The 20,121-nt window shown below is 51.1% G+C and overlaps 1 protein-coding gene across 1 annotated transcript in view; it reads left to right on the forward strand.

Moving 5' to 3' along the window:
- The first annotated feature begins 563 nt into the window (after positions 1 to 563).
- The window catches only part of LOC147107940 (CREB-regulated transcription coactivator 1-like), a 113,248-nt gene continuing 93,690 nt past the window's right edge, over positions 564 to 20,121 (forward strand). Inside the window, 1 exon segment of the mRNA XM_086004310.1 lies at positions 564 to 742. Within this exon segment, the coding sequence (XP_085860436.1) occupies positions 617 to 742 (126 nt within the window). The 5' untranslated portion in view covers positions 564 to 616.

Consider the following 20,121-nt stretch of genomic DNA (forward strand, 5'->3'; position numbering starts at 1 on the left):
GGTCCGCCTAATCCATTAGGAGGAAGTCGTCGGACTTCCAAATCTTTCAGGCAGGAAGAATGTTATAAATCTCATCATCACCAAGAAACTATTCATGAAATAACACTGGACGGCCAGCTGGTGGCGCCGTCCAAGGAGTATAAATACTCGGGCGTGGACCCAGCTTACCAGGGACATTTTGTAAGACAAGGAACTAGTGAAATACAACTAGACCCCCATGTTTTGAAACAAGTTGATTAAAGCCTTGCTTTATGCTCAAACCAAGTGCGTAGTGAGTTTTATTACGTCAGGGAATGGTTTTTTGGGGGGTGGGGGGGGTTCAGGAATGTTTTGGGGAATTTTTGGGGGGGCTGAGGGGGTGGCTGGTTTTTTTTGTGGGGGGGCGGCGGCGGTTGGGGTGGTTTGGGTTTTGGTTTTTTTGGGGTGTTTTGTGGGGCGGTTGGGGTTTTTTGGGGAATGGGATTTTGGGGGTTTGATTTTTTGGTTTTTTTGATTTTTTGGGTTTTTTTCGGGGGGGGTTTGTGTTTTCGGGGACCGCGGAGTTTTCTCCTGTTATGACCATGCGTGGTGACGCTGCGTGCGCGGTGACGTAGGGTGAAGGAGGCGATTCAGGAAAATGGCGGCGTCGAACAACCCGCGGAAATTCAGCGAGAAGATCGCGCTCCACACCCAGAAACAGGCGGAGGAGACGGCGGCCTTCGAGGAGGTGATGAAGGACCTGAGTATCACCCGGGCGGCCAGGGTGAGTCGGGGTTGGGATGCGGCGGTGCCGCTGCCGGTACCGGTACCGGGCCCGGGCCCGGGCCCAGGCCGCGGATGGGCGGAGCGGCGGAGACCCGGCGCAGCGTCCGCGGGTGATGCTCGAAGGGCGGCGGTGGATTGGCGGCCTCTGCCCGCCTGAAGGTGCTGACCCGCCGGGGAGAATTTCAGGAAAACCCGTCACAGGCCCGGGACCTATTCAACTGTGGCGGGCATCACAGCACAGACACCCCCTGAACCCCCCCCCCCCGACCCCACACTGAACCCCCCCCCCCCGACCCCACACTGAACCCCCCCCCCGACCCCACACTGAACCCCCCCCCCCGACCCCACACTGAACCCCCCCCCGACCCCACACTGAACCCCCCCCCGACCCCACACTGAACCCCCCCCGACCCCACACTGAACCCCCCCCGACCCCACACTGAACCCCCCCCGACCCCACACTGAACCCCCCCCCCGACCCCACACTGAACCCCCCCCCGACCCCACACTGAACCCCCCCCGACCCCACACTGAACCCCCCCCCGACCCCACACTGAACCCCCCCCGACCCCACACTGAACCCCCCCCGACCCCACACTGAACCCCCCCCCCGACCCCACACTGAACCCCCCCCGACCCCACACTGAACACCCCCCCCGACCCCACACTGACCCCCCCCCGACCCCACACTGAACCCCCCCCGACCCCACACTGAACCCCCCCCGACCCCACACTGAACCCCCCCCGACCCCACACTGAACCCCCCCGACCCCACACTGAACCCCCCCGACCCCACACTGAACCCCCCCCGACCCCACACTGAACCCCCCCCCGACCCCACACTGAACCCCCCCCCGACCCCACACTGAACCCCCCCCGACCCCACACTGAACCCCCCCCGACCCCACACTGAACCCCCCCCGACCCCACACTGAACCCCCCCGACCCCACACTGAACCCCCCCGACCCCACACTGAACCCCCCCCGACCCCACACTGAACCCCCCCCGACCCCACACTGAACCCCCCCGACCCCACACTGAACCCCCCCGACCCCACACTGAACCCCCCCCGACCCCACACTGAACCCCCCCCGACCCCACACTGAACCCCCCCCGACCCCACACTGAACCCCCCCCGACCCCACACTGAACCCCCCCCGACCCCACACTGAACCCCCCCCGACCCCACACTGAACCCCCCCCGACCCCACACTGAACCCCCCCCGACCCCACACTGAACCCCCCCCGACCCCACACTGAACCCCCCCCGACCCCACACTGAACCCCCCCGACCCCACACTGAACCCCCCCGACCCCACACTGAACCCCCCCGACCCCACACTGAACCCCCCCGACCCCACACTGAACCCCCCCGACCCCACACTGAACCCCCCCGACCCCACACTGAACCCCCCCCGACCCCACACTGAACCCCCCCGACCCCACACTGAACCCCCCCCGACCCCACACTGAACCCCCCCCCGACCCCACACTGAACCCCCCCCGACCCCACACTGAACCCCCCCGACCCCACACTGAACCCCCCCGACCCCACACTGAACCCCCCCCGACGCCACACTGAACCCCCCCCGACCCCACACTGAACCCCCCCCGACCCCACACTGAACCCCCCCCCGACCCCACACTGAAAAGTCCCCCCGACCCCACACTGAAAAGTCCCCCCGACCCCACACTGAAAAGCCCCCCCGACCCCACACTGAACCCCCCCCGACCCCACACTGAAACCCCCCCCGACCCCACACTGAAAACCCCCCCCGACCCCACACTGAAACCCCCCCCCGACCCCACACTGAACCCCCCCGACCCCACACTGAACCCCCCCGACCCCACACTGAAACCCCCCCCCGACCCCACACTGAAAACCCCCCCCGACCCCACACTGAACCCCCCCCGACCCCACACTGGAAAAAAAAAACCCCGACCCCACACTGGAAAACCCCCCCCCCGACCCCACACTGAACCCCCCCGACCCCACACTGAACCCCCCCCGACCCCACACTGAACCCCCCCCGACCCCACACTGAACCCCCCCGACCCCACACTGAACCCCCCCGACCCCACACTGAACCCCCCCGACCCCACACTGAACCCCCCCGACCCCACACTGAACCCCCCGACCCCACACTGAACCCCCCCCCGACCCCACACTGAACCCCCCCGACCCCACACTGAACCCCCCCGACCCCACACTGAACCCCTCCGACCCCACACTGAACCCCCCCGACCCCACACCGAACCCCCCCGACCCCACACCGAACCCCCCCGACCACACACCGAACCCCCCCGACCCCACACCGAACCCCCCCGACCCCACACCGAACCCCCCCGACCCCACACCGAACCCCCCCGACCCCACACCGAACCCCCCCGACCCCACACCGAACCCCCCCGACCCCACACCGAACCCCCCCGACCCCACACCGAACCCCCCCGACCCCACACCGAACCCCCCCGACCCCACACCGAACCCCCCCGACCCCACACCGAACCCCCCCGACCCCACACCGAACCACCCCGACCCCACACCGAACCCCCCCGACCCCACACCGAACCCCCCCGACCCCACACCGAACCCCCCCCCGACCCCACACTGAACCCCCCCCGAAGGGGCAGCACGGTGGCATAGTGGTTAGCACTGTTGCCTCACAGCGCCAGAGACCCGGGTTCAAATCCGGCCTCGGGCGACTGTCTGTGTGGAGTTTGCACATTCTCCCCGTGTTTGCGTGGGTTTTCTCCGGGTGCTCCGGTTTCCTCCCACAGTCCAAAGATGTGTGGGTTAGGTTGATTGGCTATGATAAATTGACCCTTAGTAATAGGTGGGGTTACAGGGATAGGGTGGGATATGTGTTGGAGTTACGGGGATCGGGTGGGATATGTGTCGGTGCAGGCTCGATGGGCCAAAATGGCCTCTATCTGCACTGTGGGGTTTCTGTGATTCTGTGACCCCACACTGAACCCCCCCCGACCCCACACTGAACCCCCCCCGACCCCACACTGAACCCCCCCGACCCCACACTGAACCCCCCCGACCCCACACTGAACCCCCCCCGACCCCACACTGAACCCCCCCCGACCCCACACTGAACCCCCCCCGACCCCACACTGAACCCCCCCCGACCCCACACTGAACCCCCCCCGACCCCACACTGAACCCCCCCCCGACCCCACACTGAACCCCCCCGACCCCACACTGAACCCCCCCCGACCCCACACTGGACCTCCCCCCGACCCCACACTGGACCTCCCCGACCCCACACTGACCCCCCCGACCCCACACTGAACCCCCCCACCTCTTGTCCATCCCTGAGTATAATCGCTCCACCATTGGTGGCCGTGCCTTCAGCTGCCTGGGCCCTAACCTCTGGAATTCCCTCCCTAAACCTCTCCTCCTTTGGGACGCTCCTTAAAACCTCCCTCTTTGACCCACCTGTCCTAACATCCCCTTATGTGGCTCAATGTCAAATCTTTGTCCTGTGAAGCGCCTTGGGACGCTGTACTACGTTAAAGGCACTATATAAATATAAAAGTTGTTCCCCCCACCCGGTGCCAGCGACTCACTTTGTGCTGACAGCTATGTTCTTTTCAATTAAATTCTCAGGATTTTATATTGTAAGGCCATTGTACATTTAGCCGCACAGAGATTGCAATTGATGCATTTAGATTTGTTGGTGTAGTAATTTTCGATTGTTTTCAGTGTACTGAGTGAAACAGGCTGCTTCCTCTCTAGGTGGAGGAATGTAGTGAGATGTGTAAACAGATTCCCGGATCGAGTCATTGAAGGAGTCGGTAGAGTTTGTTGAGAGTGAAAGAGCTTGTGCTTTTTTCCTGCAAACCTGCCACTCAGTGAGTGAACAGCTTCTGTTTGTGTCAGGCATTAGTTGGACTTTTGGCTTGCATTTTGGGAAATTCAGCATTTATCAACAGAATGTTCTCTGTGTGAATGGCCACTTGTATTTCAGCAACAAACTAAAGTGTTCAAACAACAAAATTGATGCTTTTGAGTGTGCAGTGCCTCTGTCCCGACCACCCAGCACAGGTGTTTAACTTGAATGATGAGCAGCGATGGGATGTGGAGAGTGGACAGACAGTGGGTTTGAACCATATCCAATTAAAGGACAAACTGTTTCCATTGGCATGCAGGTTGGTAACCAGAGAATGCAGATTTAAGATAATTGGCAAAAGAACCAGAGGATCAGGAGGAGGCCATTCAGTCCCTTGAGCTTGTTCCGCCATTCAGTTAGATCATGGCTGATCTGTACCTTAGAATCATAGAATGGTTACAGCATGGAAGAAGGCCATTCGGCCCGTCAAGCCTGTGCTGGCTCTCTGCAAGAGCACCTCGGCTAGTCCCACTTCCCCGCCCTTTCCCCGGAGCCCTGCAAATTTCTTTCCTTCAGGTACTTATCCAACTCCCTTTTAAAAGCCGTGATTGAGTTTGCCTCCACCACCCTTTCAGGCAGTGCATTCCAGATCATAACCACTCACTGAGTAAAAAAGTTTTTCCTCATGTCGCCTTTGGTTCTTTTGCCAATCACCTTAAATCTGTGTCCTCTGGTTCTCGACCCTTCTGCCAATGGGAACAGTTTCCCTCTATCTACTCTGTCCAGATTTTGAATACTTCTATCAAATCTCCTCTTAATCCTCTCTGCTGTAAGGAGAACAACCCCAGCTTCTCCAGTCTATCACTAAGTCCAACACTGCCTTCAGTGTGCCAGTGCAACCTTCGGTCGCCTGAGGAAGAGAGTGTTTGAAGACCAGGGCCTCAAATCCGGCACTAAGCTCATGGTCTACAGAGCAATAGTGATTCCCGCCCTCCTGTATGCTTCAGAGACATGGACCATGTATAGCAGGCACCTCAGAAAGCACTGGAGAGGTACCACCAACGCTGCCTCCACAAGATCCTGCAAATCCATTGGCAGGATAGTCACACCAACGTCAGTGTTCTCGCTCAGGCCAACATCCCCAGCATCGAAGCTCTGACCACGCTCGATCAGCTCAGATGGTCAGGCCACATCGTCCGCATGCCCGATACGAGACTCCCAAAACAAGCGCTCTACTCGGAGCTCCGCCACTGCAAGAGAGCCCCAGGTGGGCAGAGGAAACGCTTCAAGGACACCCTCAAAGCCTCCTTGGAAAAAATGTAACATCCCCGACACCTGGGAATCCCTGGCCCAAGACCGCACAAAGTGGAGGAGAAGCATCCGGGAAGGCGGCGAACACCTCGAGTCTCTTCGCCGGGATCAAGCAGAAGCCAACGCAAACAGCGGAAGGAGCGCACGTCAACCCAGGCACCCCACCCACCCCTTCAACCACCGTCTGCCCCACCTGTGACAGAGACTGTAGGTCCCGCATTGGACTCATCAATCACCTGAGAACTCATTTTTAGTGTGGAAGCAAGTCATCCTCGGTTCCGAGGGACTGCCTAAGAAGAAGAACAACCCCAGCTTCTCTCGTCTATCCACGTATCTGAAGTCCTTCTTCCCTGGAATCATTCTCGTAAATCTTTTCTGCACCCTCTCTAAGGCCTTCACATCCTTCCTAAAGTGCGGCGCCCAGAATTGGACACAATACTCCAGTTGAGGCCGAAGCATTGTTTTATACAGGTTGATCATAATTTCCACACTTTTGTACTCTATACCTCTAGTCATGAAGCCCAGGATCCCATCAGCTTTTTTAACTGCTTTCTCAACCTGCCCTGCCACCTTCAACAATTTGTGCACATATACCCCTAGGTCTCTCTGCTCATGCACCCCTTTTAGGGTTGTACCCTTTAATTTATATTTCCTCACCTCATTCTTTTGGCCAAAATGTATCACTTCACACTTTTCTCCGTTAAATTACATCTGCCACATGTCCATCCATTCCACCATCCTGTCTATGTCCTCTTGAAGTCTATCACTATCCTCACTTTCCACTATACTTCCAAGTTATGTGTCATAGTCATAGAGTTATACAGCACAGAAAGAGGCCCTTCGGCCCATCGTGTCCGCGCCGGCCATCAAGCCCTCTCTATTCGAATCCCATTTTCCAGCACTTGGGCCGTAGCCTTGTATGCTATGGCGTTTCACGTGCTCATCCAAATGCTTCTTGAATGTTGTGAGGGTTCCTGCCTCTACCACCCTTTCAGGCAGTGAGTTCCAGATTCCAACCACCCTCTGGGTGAAAAGGTTTTTCCTCAAATCCCCTCTAAACCTCCTGCCCCTTACCTTGAAACTATGCCCCCTGGTTATTGACTCCTCCACTAAAGGGAAAAGTTCTTTTCTATCTACCTTATCTATGCCCCTCATAATTTTGTACACCTCAATCTGTATCTGCAAATTTTGAAATTGTGCCCTGTACATCCACATCCAAGTCATTAATATATATCAAGAAAAGCAGTGATCCTAGACCCGACCCCTGGGGAACGCCACTCTATACTGTAAGGAAAAAATTAATGGCACTTGGAGAGGTTTAAGCTAATTAAGGAGAGCCAACACGGATTTGTAAAAGGCAGACCGTGTTTGACTAATCTAATTGAATTTTTTGAAGAAGTAACAGAGAGGATTAATGAAGGGAATGCAATGGATGTTGTCTACATGGATTTTCCAAAGGCATTTGACAAAGTACCACATAGAAGGCTGGTTAACAAAATTGAGGCTCATGGAATAGGTGGGTCAGTGGCAGCTTGGATAAGGAATTGGCTTAAGGACAGAAAACAGCGAGTTGTGGTAAATGGCTGTTTTTCAGACTGGCGGATGGTAGACAGTGGTGTTCCCCAAGGGCCAGTGCTGGGGCCACTGCTTTTTTGATATATATAAATGACCTGGATATTGGAATACAGAGTAGAATTTCTAAATTTGCCCCAAGCTTGGGGGTGTGGCAAACAGTGATGATACCAATCGACTGCAGCAGGACATAGAAAGGCTAGCAGAATGGGCAGACAAGTGGCAGATGGAACTTAATACAGTTCAGAGAAGTGTGTGGTGATGCATTTTGGCAGAAGGAACAGGGAGAGGCAATATACACTTAATGGCACAGTTTTAAAGAGTGTGCAGGGACAGAGGGACCTGGGAGTTAATGTGCATAGGCCCCTGAAGGTGGCAGGACATGTTGAGAGAGTGGTTAACAAAACATATGGGATCTTGGGCTTCATAAATAGAGGTATTGAGTACAAAAGGTGAGAAGTTATGCTGAAACTTTATAAAGCACTGGTTTGGCCACAACTTGAGTATTGTGCCCAGTTCTGGTCACCACACTTTAGGAAGGATGTGAAGGCCCTTGAGAGGGTGCAGAGGAGATTTACCAGAATGGTTCCGGGGTTGGGGGATCTTAGCTACAAGGACAGGTTGGAGAAGCTGGATTTGTTTTCATTAGAGCAAAGCAGTTTGAGGGGTGATTTGATAGAGGTGTACAAGATTATGACGGGTTTGGATAGGCTAGACGGGGAAAGGCTGTTCCCACTAGTTGATGGTACAAGGACTAGGGGACACAGATTTAAGGTTTTGGGCAGGAGGGACGTGAGGAAAACTTTTTTACTCAGCGAGTGGTGAGGACCTGGAACTCGCTGACGGAAGTGGTGGAAGCGGAGACACTCAATGTTTTCAAGGGGAGACTGGATAGACACTTGAGGGAAATAAACTTGCAGGGCTACGGGGATAGAGCGGGGGAATGGGACTGACTGGATTGCTCTACAGAGAGCCGGCACGGACTCGGTGGGCTGAATGGCCTCCTCCAGTGCCGTTATGACTCTATGACCTTCCTCGAGTCCAAAAAACAACCGTTCACAACTACTCTCCGTTTCCTGTCACTTAGCCAATTTTGTATCCATGCTGTCACTGTCCCTTTTATTCCATGGACTTCAACTTTGCTTATAAGCCTATTGGGAATCAAGCCTATTAGTGGCACTTTGTCGAACACCTTTTGGAAATCCATGTACACCATGTCAACCGCATTGCCCTCATCAACCCTCTCTGTTACCTCATCAAAAAACTCGATCAAGTTGGTTAAACACGATTTACCTTTAACAAATCTGTGCTGGCTTTCCTTAATTAATCCACTCTTGTCCAAGTGACTGTTAATTTTCTCCCTGATTACTGTTTCTAAAAGCTTCCCCACTACCGAGGTTAAACTGATCGACCTGTAGTTGCTGGGTTTATCTTTTCACCCTTTTTTGAACAAGATTGTAACATTTGCAATTCTCCAGTCCTCTGGCACCACCCCTGTTTCCAAGGAGGATTGGACGATTATGGCCAGAACCTCCATGATTCCTTCGGCGTCCTAGGATGCATCCCATCTGGTCCTGGTGACTTATCTATTTTAAGTACAGCCAGCCTTTCTAGTACCTCATCTTTATCAATTCTTATCCCATCCAGTACCTCCTCTACCTCCTCCTTCACTGTCTATGGCAGCATCTTCCTTGGTAAAGACAGATGCAAGGTACTCATTTAGTACCTCAGCCATACCCTCTGCCTCCATGAGTAAGTCTCCTTTTTGGTCCCAAATCGGCCCCACCCCTCCTCTTACTACCCTTTTACTATTTGTGCCTATACAAAGGAAGATAGTTGTGGTCGTTGGAGGTCAATCATCACAGCCCCAGGACATCGCTGCAGGAGTTCCTCAGGGCAGTGTCCTAGGCCCAACCATCTTCAACTGCTTCATCAATGACCTTCCTTCCAACATAAGGTCAGAAATGGGGATGTTCGCTGATGACTGCAGTGTTCAGCGCCTATCACAACTCCTCAGATAATGAAGCAGTCCATGCCCACATGCAACAAGACCTGGATGTCGTTCAGGCTTGGGCTGATAAGTGGCAGGTAACATTCGCGCCACAGAACTGCCAGGCAATGACTATCTCCAACAAGCGAGAGTCCAACCACCTCCCTTTGAAATTCAACAGCATTACCATCGCCGAATCCCCCACCATCAACATCCTGGGGGTCACTATTGACCAGAAACTTAACTGGACCAGCCACATAAATACAGTGGCAACAAGAACAGGTCAGAGGCTGGGTATTCTGCAACGAGTGTCTCACCTCCTGACTCCCCAAAGCCTTTCCACCATCTACAAGGCACAAGTAAGGAGTGTGATGGAATACTCTCCACTTGCCTGGATGAGTGCAGTTCCAACAACACTCAAGAAGCTCGACACCATCCAGGACAAAGCAGCCCACTTGATTGGCACCCCATCCACCACCTTAAACATTCACTCCCTCCACCACCGGCGCACCGTGGCAGCAGTGTGTACCATCTACAAGATGCACTGCAGCAACTTGCCAAGGCTTCTTCGGCAGCACCTCCCAAACCCATGACCTCTTCCACTTAGAAGGACAAGGGCAGCAAGCGCATGGGAACACCACCACCTCCAAGTTACCCACCATCCTGACTTGGAAATATATCGCCGTTCCTTCATCGTCGCTGGGTCAAAATCCTGGAACTCCCTCCCTAACAGCACTGGGAGTACCTTCACCACACGGACTGCAGCGGTTCAAGAAGGCAGCTCACCACCACCTTCTCAAGGGGCAATTAGGGATGAGCAATAAATTCTGGCGTTGCCAGCGACACCCACATCCCATAAACGAATTTAAAAAAACTTTTGGGTTACCTTTTATGTTTGCTGCCATTCTATTCTCCTACCCTCTCTTTGCCCTCTTATTTTGTTTTTCACTTCTCCTCTGAACTTTCTATATTTAGCCTGATTCTCCGATGTATTCTCGACCTGACATCTGCCACACGTGCTCTTTTTCTGTTTCATCTTACTCTCAACCCTCTCGTCACCTAGGGAGCTCTGACTTTAGTTGCCTTACCTTTCCCCCTAGTGGGAATGTAGCTCGACTTTACCCGAACTATTTCGTCTTTAAAGGCAGTCCATTGTTCCACTACAGTTTTCCGTGCCAATCTTTGATTCCAATTTACCCGGGCCAGATCCGTTCTCATCCCACTGAAATTTGCCTTCCTCCAATTAAGTATTTTTACTCTAGATTGCTCCCTGTCCTTTTCCATAGCTAATCTAAACCTTATAAGAACATAAGAAATAAGAGCAGCCATACGGCCTCTTGAGCCTGCTCCGCCATTCAATAAGATCATGGCTGATCATCGACCTCAACTCCACTTTCCCACCCGATCTCCATATCCCTCGATTCCCCTGGAGTCCAAAAATCTAGTGATCTCAGCCTTGAATATACTCAACGACTCGGCATTCACAGCCTTCTGGGGTAGAGAATTCCAAAGATTCACAACCCTCTGAGTGAAGAAATTCCTCCTCATCTCAGTCTTAAATGGCCAACCCCTTATCCTGAGACTATGCCCCCTAGTTCTAGACACTCCAGCCAGGGGGAAACAACCTCTCAGCATCTACCCTGTCGACCCCCCTCAGAATCGTGTATCAATGAGATCACCTCTCATTCTTCTAAACTCCAGAGAGTATCGGCCCATTCTACACAATCTCTCCTCATAGGACAGCCCTCTCATCCCAGGAATCAATCTAGTGAACCTCCGTTGCACCGCCTCCAAGACAAGTATATCCTTCCTTGGATAAGGAGACCAAAACTGTGCACAGTACTCCAGGTGTGGTCTCACCAAGGCCCTGTACAATTGTAGCAAGACTTCCTCACTCTTATACTCCAACCCCCTTGCAATAAAGGCCTACATGCCATTTGCCTTCCTTACTGCTTGCTAGCTTTCTGTGTTTCTTGAACGAGGACACCCTAATCTCCCTGAACACCAACATTTGAAAGTTTCTCACCATTTAAAAAATATTCTGTTTTTCTATTCTTCCTACCAAAGTGAATAACCTCACATTTCCCTACATTATACTCCATCTGCCACCTTACTGCCCACTCACTCAGTCTACCTATATCCCTTTGCAGACTCTGTGTTCTCCTCACAGCTTACTGTCCCACCTAGCTTTGTATCATCAGCAAACTTGGGTACATTACACTCGGTCCCTTCATCTAGGTCATTAATATAGATTGTGAATAGCTGAGGCCCCAACACTGATCCTTGCGGCACCCCACTAGTTAGCGCCTGCCAACCTGAAAAAGATCCGTTTATCCCTACTCTCTGTTTTCTGTCCATTAACCAACCCTCTATCCATGCTGCTATATTACCCCCAACCCCATGATCCCTAATCTTGTGTAATAACCTTTTCTGTGGCACCTTATCGAATGCCTTATGCGTTATGATACTATGATCACTGTTCCCTAAATGTTCACCTACTTACACTTGCTCCACTTGACCTACCTCATTCCCCAGAACCAGATCCAGCAATGCCTCCTTCCTTGTTGGGTCGGAAACATACTGATCAAGAAAGTTCTCCTGAACACACTTCAGAAATTCTTCCCCCTCTCTGCCCTTTACGCTATTCCTATCCCAGTCTATATTAGACTAGTTGATGTCCCCCATTATCACTACTCTATAGTGCTTGCACCTCTCTGTAATTTCTCTGCAAATTTGCTCTTCCATATTTTCCCACTAGTTGGTGGCCTATAGAATACACCTAGTCGTGTAATGGCATCTCTAGCATTTCTTAACTCTAACCAAATAGATTCTGCCCTTGACTCCTCCAGGACATCCTCTCTCTCCAGCACAAAAATATTCTCCTTAACCAATACTGCCACACCACTTCCTATCTTTCCTTCCCTATCTCTCCTGAATACCCTATATCTAGGAATATTTAAAACCCAATTCTGCCCTTTTTTGAGCCAGGTCTCTCTCATCGCCACAACAACATATTCCCATGTGGCTCTTTGCGCCTGCAGCTCACCAATCTTGTTTATTGTGCTTCGTGCATTCACACACATGCACTGTAAACCTATCGTAGACCATCCTGTGTTCTCTCTTAGTCTGACCCCACCTAATACCTCACTATTTCTTACTTTAGTGCGATCCGTCTCTCCCAATCCTTTGTGCCCTTTGTTGCTCCTTTCTAATGCTACATCCTGGTGCCCATCCCCCTGCCAACTTAGTTTAAACCCTCCCCTTAACTCCATTTACCTGCTTTGTTTCCATAACTGTGAATACTCTTGCCCAACAAAAATCTGTCAATCACACTTCTGAAATTTGCAATTGACCCCCAGCCTCAACAGCTTTTTGGGGGAGAGAGTTCCAGATTTCCACTGCCCTTCATGTGAAGAAGTGCTTCCTGACATCACTCCTGAACGGCCTAGATCAAATTTTAAAGTTATGCCCCCTTGTTCTGGACTCCCCCCACCAGGGGAAATCCTTCAATCATCTTAAACACCTCAATTATATCACTCCTTAACCTTCTATAGCAGGAACAGGAGTAGACCATTCAGCCCCTCGAGCCTGTTCCATCATTCAGTGAGATAGAACCTTACAATGATACAGCACTGAAGGAGCCCATTCGGCCCTGTAAATTTTTGCCCTTTAAATATTTCTCCAATTCCCTTTTGAAAGTTACTATTGAATCTGCTCCCACCGCCCTTTCAGGCAGCACATTCCAGATCACAACAACTCGCTGTATAAAAAAAAAAGTTTCCTCATGTCGCCTCTGGTTCTTTTGCCAATTCCCTTAAATCTGTGTCCTCTGGTTACCAACCCTTCTGCCATTGGAAACAATTTCTCCTTATTTACTCCATCAAAACCCTTCATGATTTTGAACACCTCTATCAAATCTTCTCTTAACCTTCTCTGTTCTGAGGAGAACAATCCCAGCTTCTCCAGTCTCTCCACATAACTGAGGTCCCTCATCCCTGGAACCACTCTAGTAAATCTCCTCCGCACCCTCTCCAAGGCCTTGACATCCTTCCTAAAGTGCGGTGCCCAGAATTGAACACAATACTCCAGCTGGGGCCTAACCAGTGTTTTATAAAGATTTAGCATAACTTCCTTGCTTTTGCACTCTATGCCTCTATTAATAAAACCCAGGATCCCAGATGCTTTTTCAACAGCCTTCACAACTTGTCCTGCCACCTTCAGCGATGTGTATACACCCCCCCCCCCCCCCAGCTCTCTGTTCCTGCACCCACTTTAAAATTGTACCATGTAGTTTATATTGCCTCTCCTCATTGTTCCTACCAAAATGTATCACCTCACGCTTCTCTGCATTAAATTTCATCTGCTGCGTGTCCGCCCATTTCACCAGTCTGTCTATGTCCTCCTGAAGTCTGTTACTATCCTTCTCATTGTTTACTACATTTCCGAGTTTCGTGTCATCTGCAAACTTTGAAATTATTATGCCCTGTATACCCAAGTCCAGGACATTAATATATATCAAAAAGAGCAGTGGTCCCAACACTGACCCCTGGGGGACACCACTGTACACTTCCCTCCAGTCTGAAAAACAACTGTTCACCACTACTCTCTGCTTTCTGTCCATTAGCCAATTTTGTATTCATGCTGCCACTGTCCCTTTAATCCCATGGACTTTAATTTTGCAAACAAGTCTATTATGTGGTACTTTGTCAGACGGCTTTTGAAAGTCCATATACACATCATCAACCACACTACCCTCATCAACCTTCTTCGTTACTTCATCAAAGAACTCAATCAAGTTAGTCAAACACGATTTGCCTTTAACAAATCCATTGCTGAATTTCATTTATTAGCCCATCCCTTTCTAAATACCGATTAATTTTGCCCTGGATTATTGTGTCTCAAAATTTTCCTACCACTGACGTTAGGCTGACTGGCCTGTAGTTGCTGGGTTTATCTCTCTCCCCTTTTTTGAACAGGGGTGTAACATTTGCAATCCTCCCGTTCTCCGGCACCACCCCCATATCCGAAGATTGTAGCCAGAGCCTCCGCAATTTCCACCCTTAATTCCCTCAGTAACCTAGGATGCATCCCATCCGGACCAGGTGACTTTTCTATAGAACCATAGAAAGTTACAGCACTGAAGGAGGCCATTTCGGCGCATTGTGTCCGTGCCGGCCAACAAAGAGCTCTCCAGCCTAATCCCACTTCCCAGCTCTTGGTCCGTAGCCCTGCAGGTTAGAGCATCCCAAATGCGCATCCAAGTACTTTTTAAATGTGGTTAGAGTTCTTGCCTCTACCTCCCTTTCAGGTGAGTTCCAAACCCCCACAACCCTCTGGGTAAAGACATTTTTCCTCAAATCCCCTCTAAACCTTCCCCCAATTACTTTAAATCTGTGCCCCCTGGTTTTTGACCCCTCTGCTAAGAGAACTAGGTCCTTTCTATCCACTTTATCTATGCCCCTCAATTTTATACACCTCAATAAGGTCTCCCAACAGACCCAGCCTTTCCAGTCTTTCCTCATAGCTAAGATTCTCTACTCCCAGCAACATCCTTGTAAATCTCCTCTGTACCCTCTCTAGTGCAATCACATCTTTCCTGTAATGTGACCAGAACTGCACGCAGTACTCTAGCTGAGGCCTAACTAGTGTTTTATACAGTTGAAGCATAACCCCCCTGCTCTTGTATTCTATGCCACGGCTAATAAAGGCAAGCATTCCGGATGCCTTCTTAACCACCTTATCTACTTGGTCTGTTACCTTCAGGGATCTGTGGACATGCACTCCAAGGTCCCTTTGATCCTCTACACTACTCAGTGTCCTACCATTTAATGTGTATTCCCTTTCCTTGTTAGACTTCCCCAAATGCATTACCTCACACATCTCCGGATTGAATTCCATTTGCCACTGTTCTGCCCACCTGACCAATTTATTGCTATCTTCCTGCAGTCTACAGCTTCCTTCTTCAGTATCAACCACACAGCCGTTTTTAGTATCATCTGCAAACTTCTTAATCATAACCCCCTATATTCAAGTCTAGATCATTGAGATATACCACAAAAAGCAAGGGACCTAGTACTGAGCCCTGCGGAACCCCACTGGAAACAGCCTTCCAGTCACAAAAACACCCATCAACCATTACCCTCTGCTTCCTGTCTCCGAGCCAGTTTTGAATCCAACTTGACACTTTTGCCCTGGATCCCATGGGCTTTTAACTTCGTGACCAGTCTGCCCTGTGGAACCTTATCAAAAGCCTTGCTAAAGTCCATATACACTACATCAAACACACTACCCTCATCTTCCCTCCTTGTTACCTCCTCTAGCCCTTGATTCCTCTGTCCTTCCAATTTACTTTCTACGTTTTTGGTTTCCAATTCCAGTTTTTCTTCCCTATTGACTCTGTACTTAGGTTCCCACCCCCCTGCCAAGCTAGTTTAAACCCTCCCTAACTGCACTAGCAAACCCTCCCGCAAGGATATCGGTCCCATTCCCGTTGAGGTGCAACCCGTCTGGCTTGTAGAGGTCCCACCTCCCCCAGAAACCGTTCCAATTCCTCAGGAATCTAAAGCCCTCCCTCCTACACCATCTCTCCAGCCACACATTCATCTGCTCTATCTTCCTATTTCTGAACTCACTAGCACGTGGCACTGGTAGTAATCCGGAGATTACTATCTTTGAGGTCCTGCTTTTTAACCTCTTTCCTAGCTCCCTAAACTCTGCCTGCAGGACCTCATCCCTCTTCCTACCTATGTTGTTGATACCGATATGGACCATGACCTCTGGCTGTTCACCCTCCCCCCTCAGAATGCCCTGCAGCCGTTCAGTGACATCCTTAACCCTGGAACCAGGGAGGCAACATACCATCCTGGAGTCCCATCTGCGGCCCTAACTATTGAATCCCCTATCACTATTGCTCTCCCTCTCCTCTTTTCCCCCCCCCCCCCCCCCCAACCCACCCCCCCCTCCCGGCCTGTGTAGCTGAGCCACCTGTGGTGCTGTGGACTTGGCTCTGGCTGCACTCCCCAGAGGAACCATCGCCCTCACCAGTACTCAGCACCGAATACTGGTTGGTGAGCAAGATGGGCTCAGGGGACTCCTGCACTACCTGCCTGGTCCTCCTCTTCTGTCCGACGGTCACCCATTCCCTCTCTGCCTGCACACTCTTAAGCTGCGGGGTGACCACCTCCCGAAACGTGCTATCCACGTAGCTCTCGGCCTCGCGGATGCACAGCAGTGACTGCAACCGCCGCTCAAGCTGCGTAACCCAGTGCTCGAGCTGCTGTAGCTGGCGACACTTCCCGCACATGTGGTCGTCCAGGATTTCCCACATGGCACAGGATGTGCATTCCACGGGTGTGAGCTGCCCCACCAGCTCCCTCCCCTTGTGCCGACGTCACTTTTGAATTCTGACGTCACTCTTTGAAAATTCTGCCGGTGCTGAGTTGGTACCGCCGCCTCGCCGCTCCTCCCAGGTCCGCACTGCTGCCGTTGCTGCTGCTGCTGTGGGACCTACCTGCGCCTCAGGCTCTCTTTATACTGCCGCTGCCGCCTCGCCACTCCTCCCAGGTCCGCGCTGCTGCTGCTGTGGGACCTACCTGCGCCTCAGGTTCTCTTTATACTGCCGCTGCCGCCTCGCCACTCCTCCCAGGTCCGCGCTGCTGCTGCTGTGGGGCCTACCTGCGCCTCAGGCTCTCTTTATACCGTCGCTGCCACCTCGCCACTCCTCCCAGGTCCGCGCTGCTGCTCTGAGGACTGCCAACCTTTTAAGTACTTGCTCTTTATTTTTATCCTATCCAATGTCACTACTGCCTCCTCCTTTACTGCTACATTGGCAGCATCCTCTTTAGTGAAAACAGTTGCAAAATACTCATTTAGTACCTCAGCAATGCCCTCTGCCTCCGCAAGAAGATCTCCTTTTTGGTCCCCAATCAGCCCCACCCTTCCTTTGACTACCCTTTTACTATTTATGTACTTATAAAATAATTTTGGGTTCCCTTTTATGGTAGCTGCTAATCTATTCTCATGCACCTTCTTTGCCCCTCTTATTTCCTTTTTTAGATCTCCCGTGTACTTTATATATTCAGCTTGGTTCTGTACAGTATTAAGAACCTTATATTGGTCATAAGCCTCCTTTTTCTGTCTTATTTTAGCCTCTATATCTTTAGTCATCCAGGGAGCTCTAGCTTTGGATGCCCTTACATTCCCATGAGGGGGAAAGGGTCTACTCTGTACGCGAACCATCTCCTCTTTGAAGACCTCCCATTGTTCAATTGCCGACCAAATTTTAATTCCAATTCACCTGGGCCAGATCCTTTTTCAAATCACTGAAGTTAGCCCTCCTCCAGTTAAGTATTTTTACGCTTGTTCTTTTCCATAACTATTCTAAACGTGATGATATTATGATCACTGTTTCCCAAATGCTCGCCAACTGAAACATGCTCCACCTGCCTCCCTTCTTTCCCCAGCACTGGCTCAGGCACTGCTTTCTCTCTTGTGCACATTTCTGGAATTCCTGCCCCTCTTTGCCCTTTGCACTGTTACTAACCCATTCTATATTAGGATAATTAAAGTCTCCCATTATCACTACTCTGTACTTTCTGTAATTTGCTTGAAAATTTGCTCCTCTATCTCCTTCCCACTATTTGGTGGCCTACAGTATACACCCAGTAGCGTAATAGCCAATTATTTTCTTCCAAAATTCGATAGACTCTGGAACAGTTCCCATGGATTGGAGGGTAGCTAATGTTACCCCACTATTCAAAAAAGGTAGTAGAGAGAAAACGGGGAATTACAGACCGGTAAGCCTGACATCGGTAGTGGGGAAAATGCTAGAGTCCATTATAAAAGATGTAATAGCAGAGCACTTGGAAAACAGTGACAGGATCAGACAAAGTCAACATGGATTTATAAAAGGTAAATCGTGCTTGACTAATCTACTGGAATTTTTTGAGGATGTAACTGGTAGAATAGATAAGGGAGAACCAGTGAATGTGGTGTATTTGGACTTTCAGAAGGCTTTCGATAAGGTCCCGCATAAGAGATTAGCGTGTAAAGTTAAAGCACATTGGATTAGGGGCAAGGTATTGACTTGGATAGAGAACTGGCTGGCAGACAGGAAGCAAAGAGTTGGAATAAACGGCTCTTTTTCCGAGTGGCAGGCAGTGACTAGTGGGGTACCGCAGGGATTGGTGCTAGGACCCCAGCTATTCACAATATATATTAATGATCTAGACGAGGGAACTAGATGTAATATCTCCAAGTTTGCAGACGACACAAAGCTGGGTGGGCGTGTGTGCTGTGAGGAGGATGCAGAGAAACTCCAGTATGATTTGAACAGGTTGGGTGATTGGGCAGATGTATGGCAGACGCAGTATAATGTGGATAAATGCGAGGTTATCCACTTTGGTGGCAAAAACAGGAAGGCAGATTATTATCTGAACAATAGATTGGGAGAAGGGGAAGTGCAACGAGACCTGGGTGTCCTTGTGCACCAGTCGCTGAAGGTAAGCATGCAGGTGCAGCAGGCGGTTAAGAAGGCAAATGGTATGTTGGCCTTCATAGCGAGAGGATTCGAGTACAGGAACAAGGATGTCTTGCTGCAGTTGTACAGGGCCTTGGTGAGACCACACCTTGAGTATTGTGTGCAGTTTTGGTCGCCTTATCTGAGGAAGGATGTTCTTGCCACGGAGGGAGTGCAGCGAAGATTCACCAGACTGATACCTGGGATGGCAGGAATGACGTATGAAGAGAGATTGGGTCGATTGGCCTTATACTCGCTGGAGTTTAGAAGAATGAGAGGGGATCTCATTGAAACTTATAAAATTCTAACAGGACTAGACAGACTAGATGCAGGAAGGATGTTCCCGATGGCGGGGGAGTCCAGAACCAGGGGTCACAGTCTAAGGATAAGGAGTAAGCCATTTAGGACTGAGATGAGGAGGCATTTCTTCACCGAGAGTGGTGAACCTGTGGAATTCTCTACCACAGAAGGCAGTTGAGGCCAATTCATGAAATATATTCAAGAAGGAGTTAGATATATTTCTTAAGGCTAAAGGGATCAAGGGATATGGGGAGAAGGCAGGGACAGGGTACTGAATTTGAATGATCAGCCATGATCTCATTGAATGGTGGAGCAGGCTCGAGGGGCCAAATGGCCTACTCCTGCTCCTATCTTCTATGTTTCTATAGTTCTTATATTGTTCCTTAATTCTAAATAAATAGACTTTGTCCTTGGCACCTCAACTACATCAACCCTCTCCAGTTCTACAATACGGGATATGTGGAACACTCTTTGTTCCAGTCCTACTCAGGTCCCCTCCCTCACCTCTTTTTCCGATACATTGATGACTGTATCGCTGCCGTTTCCTGCTCTCGCCCTGAACTGGACAATTTCATTCACTTTGCCTCCAATTTCCACTCTTCCCTCACCTTCACATGGTCCATCTCTGACTCTTCCCTTCCCTTCCTCGACTTCTCCGTCTCCATCTCTGAGGATAGGTTATCGACCAATATTCACTACAAGCCCACTGACTCCCACAGCTACCTGGACTACACTTCCTCCCACCCCGCCTCCTGTAAGGACTCTATTCCATTCTCCCAGTTTCTCCGTCTCCGCCGTATCTGCTCCGACGATGCCACCTTCCACACCAGTGCTTCCGACATGT

The sequence above is a fragment of the Somniosus microcephalus genome, chromosome 13 (genome assembly GCF_052327205.1).
Source record: "Somniosus microcephalus isolate GS21.2 chromosome 13, FLI_Smic_1.0, whole genome shotgun sequence".
In the NCBI taxonomy this organism is placed as follows: domain Eukaryota; kingdom Metazoa; phylum Chordata; class Chondrichthyes; order Squaliformes; family Somniosidae; genus Somniosus; species Somniosus microcephalus.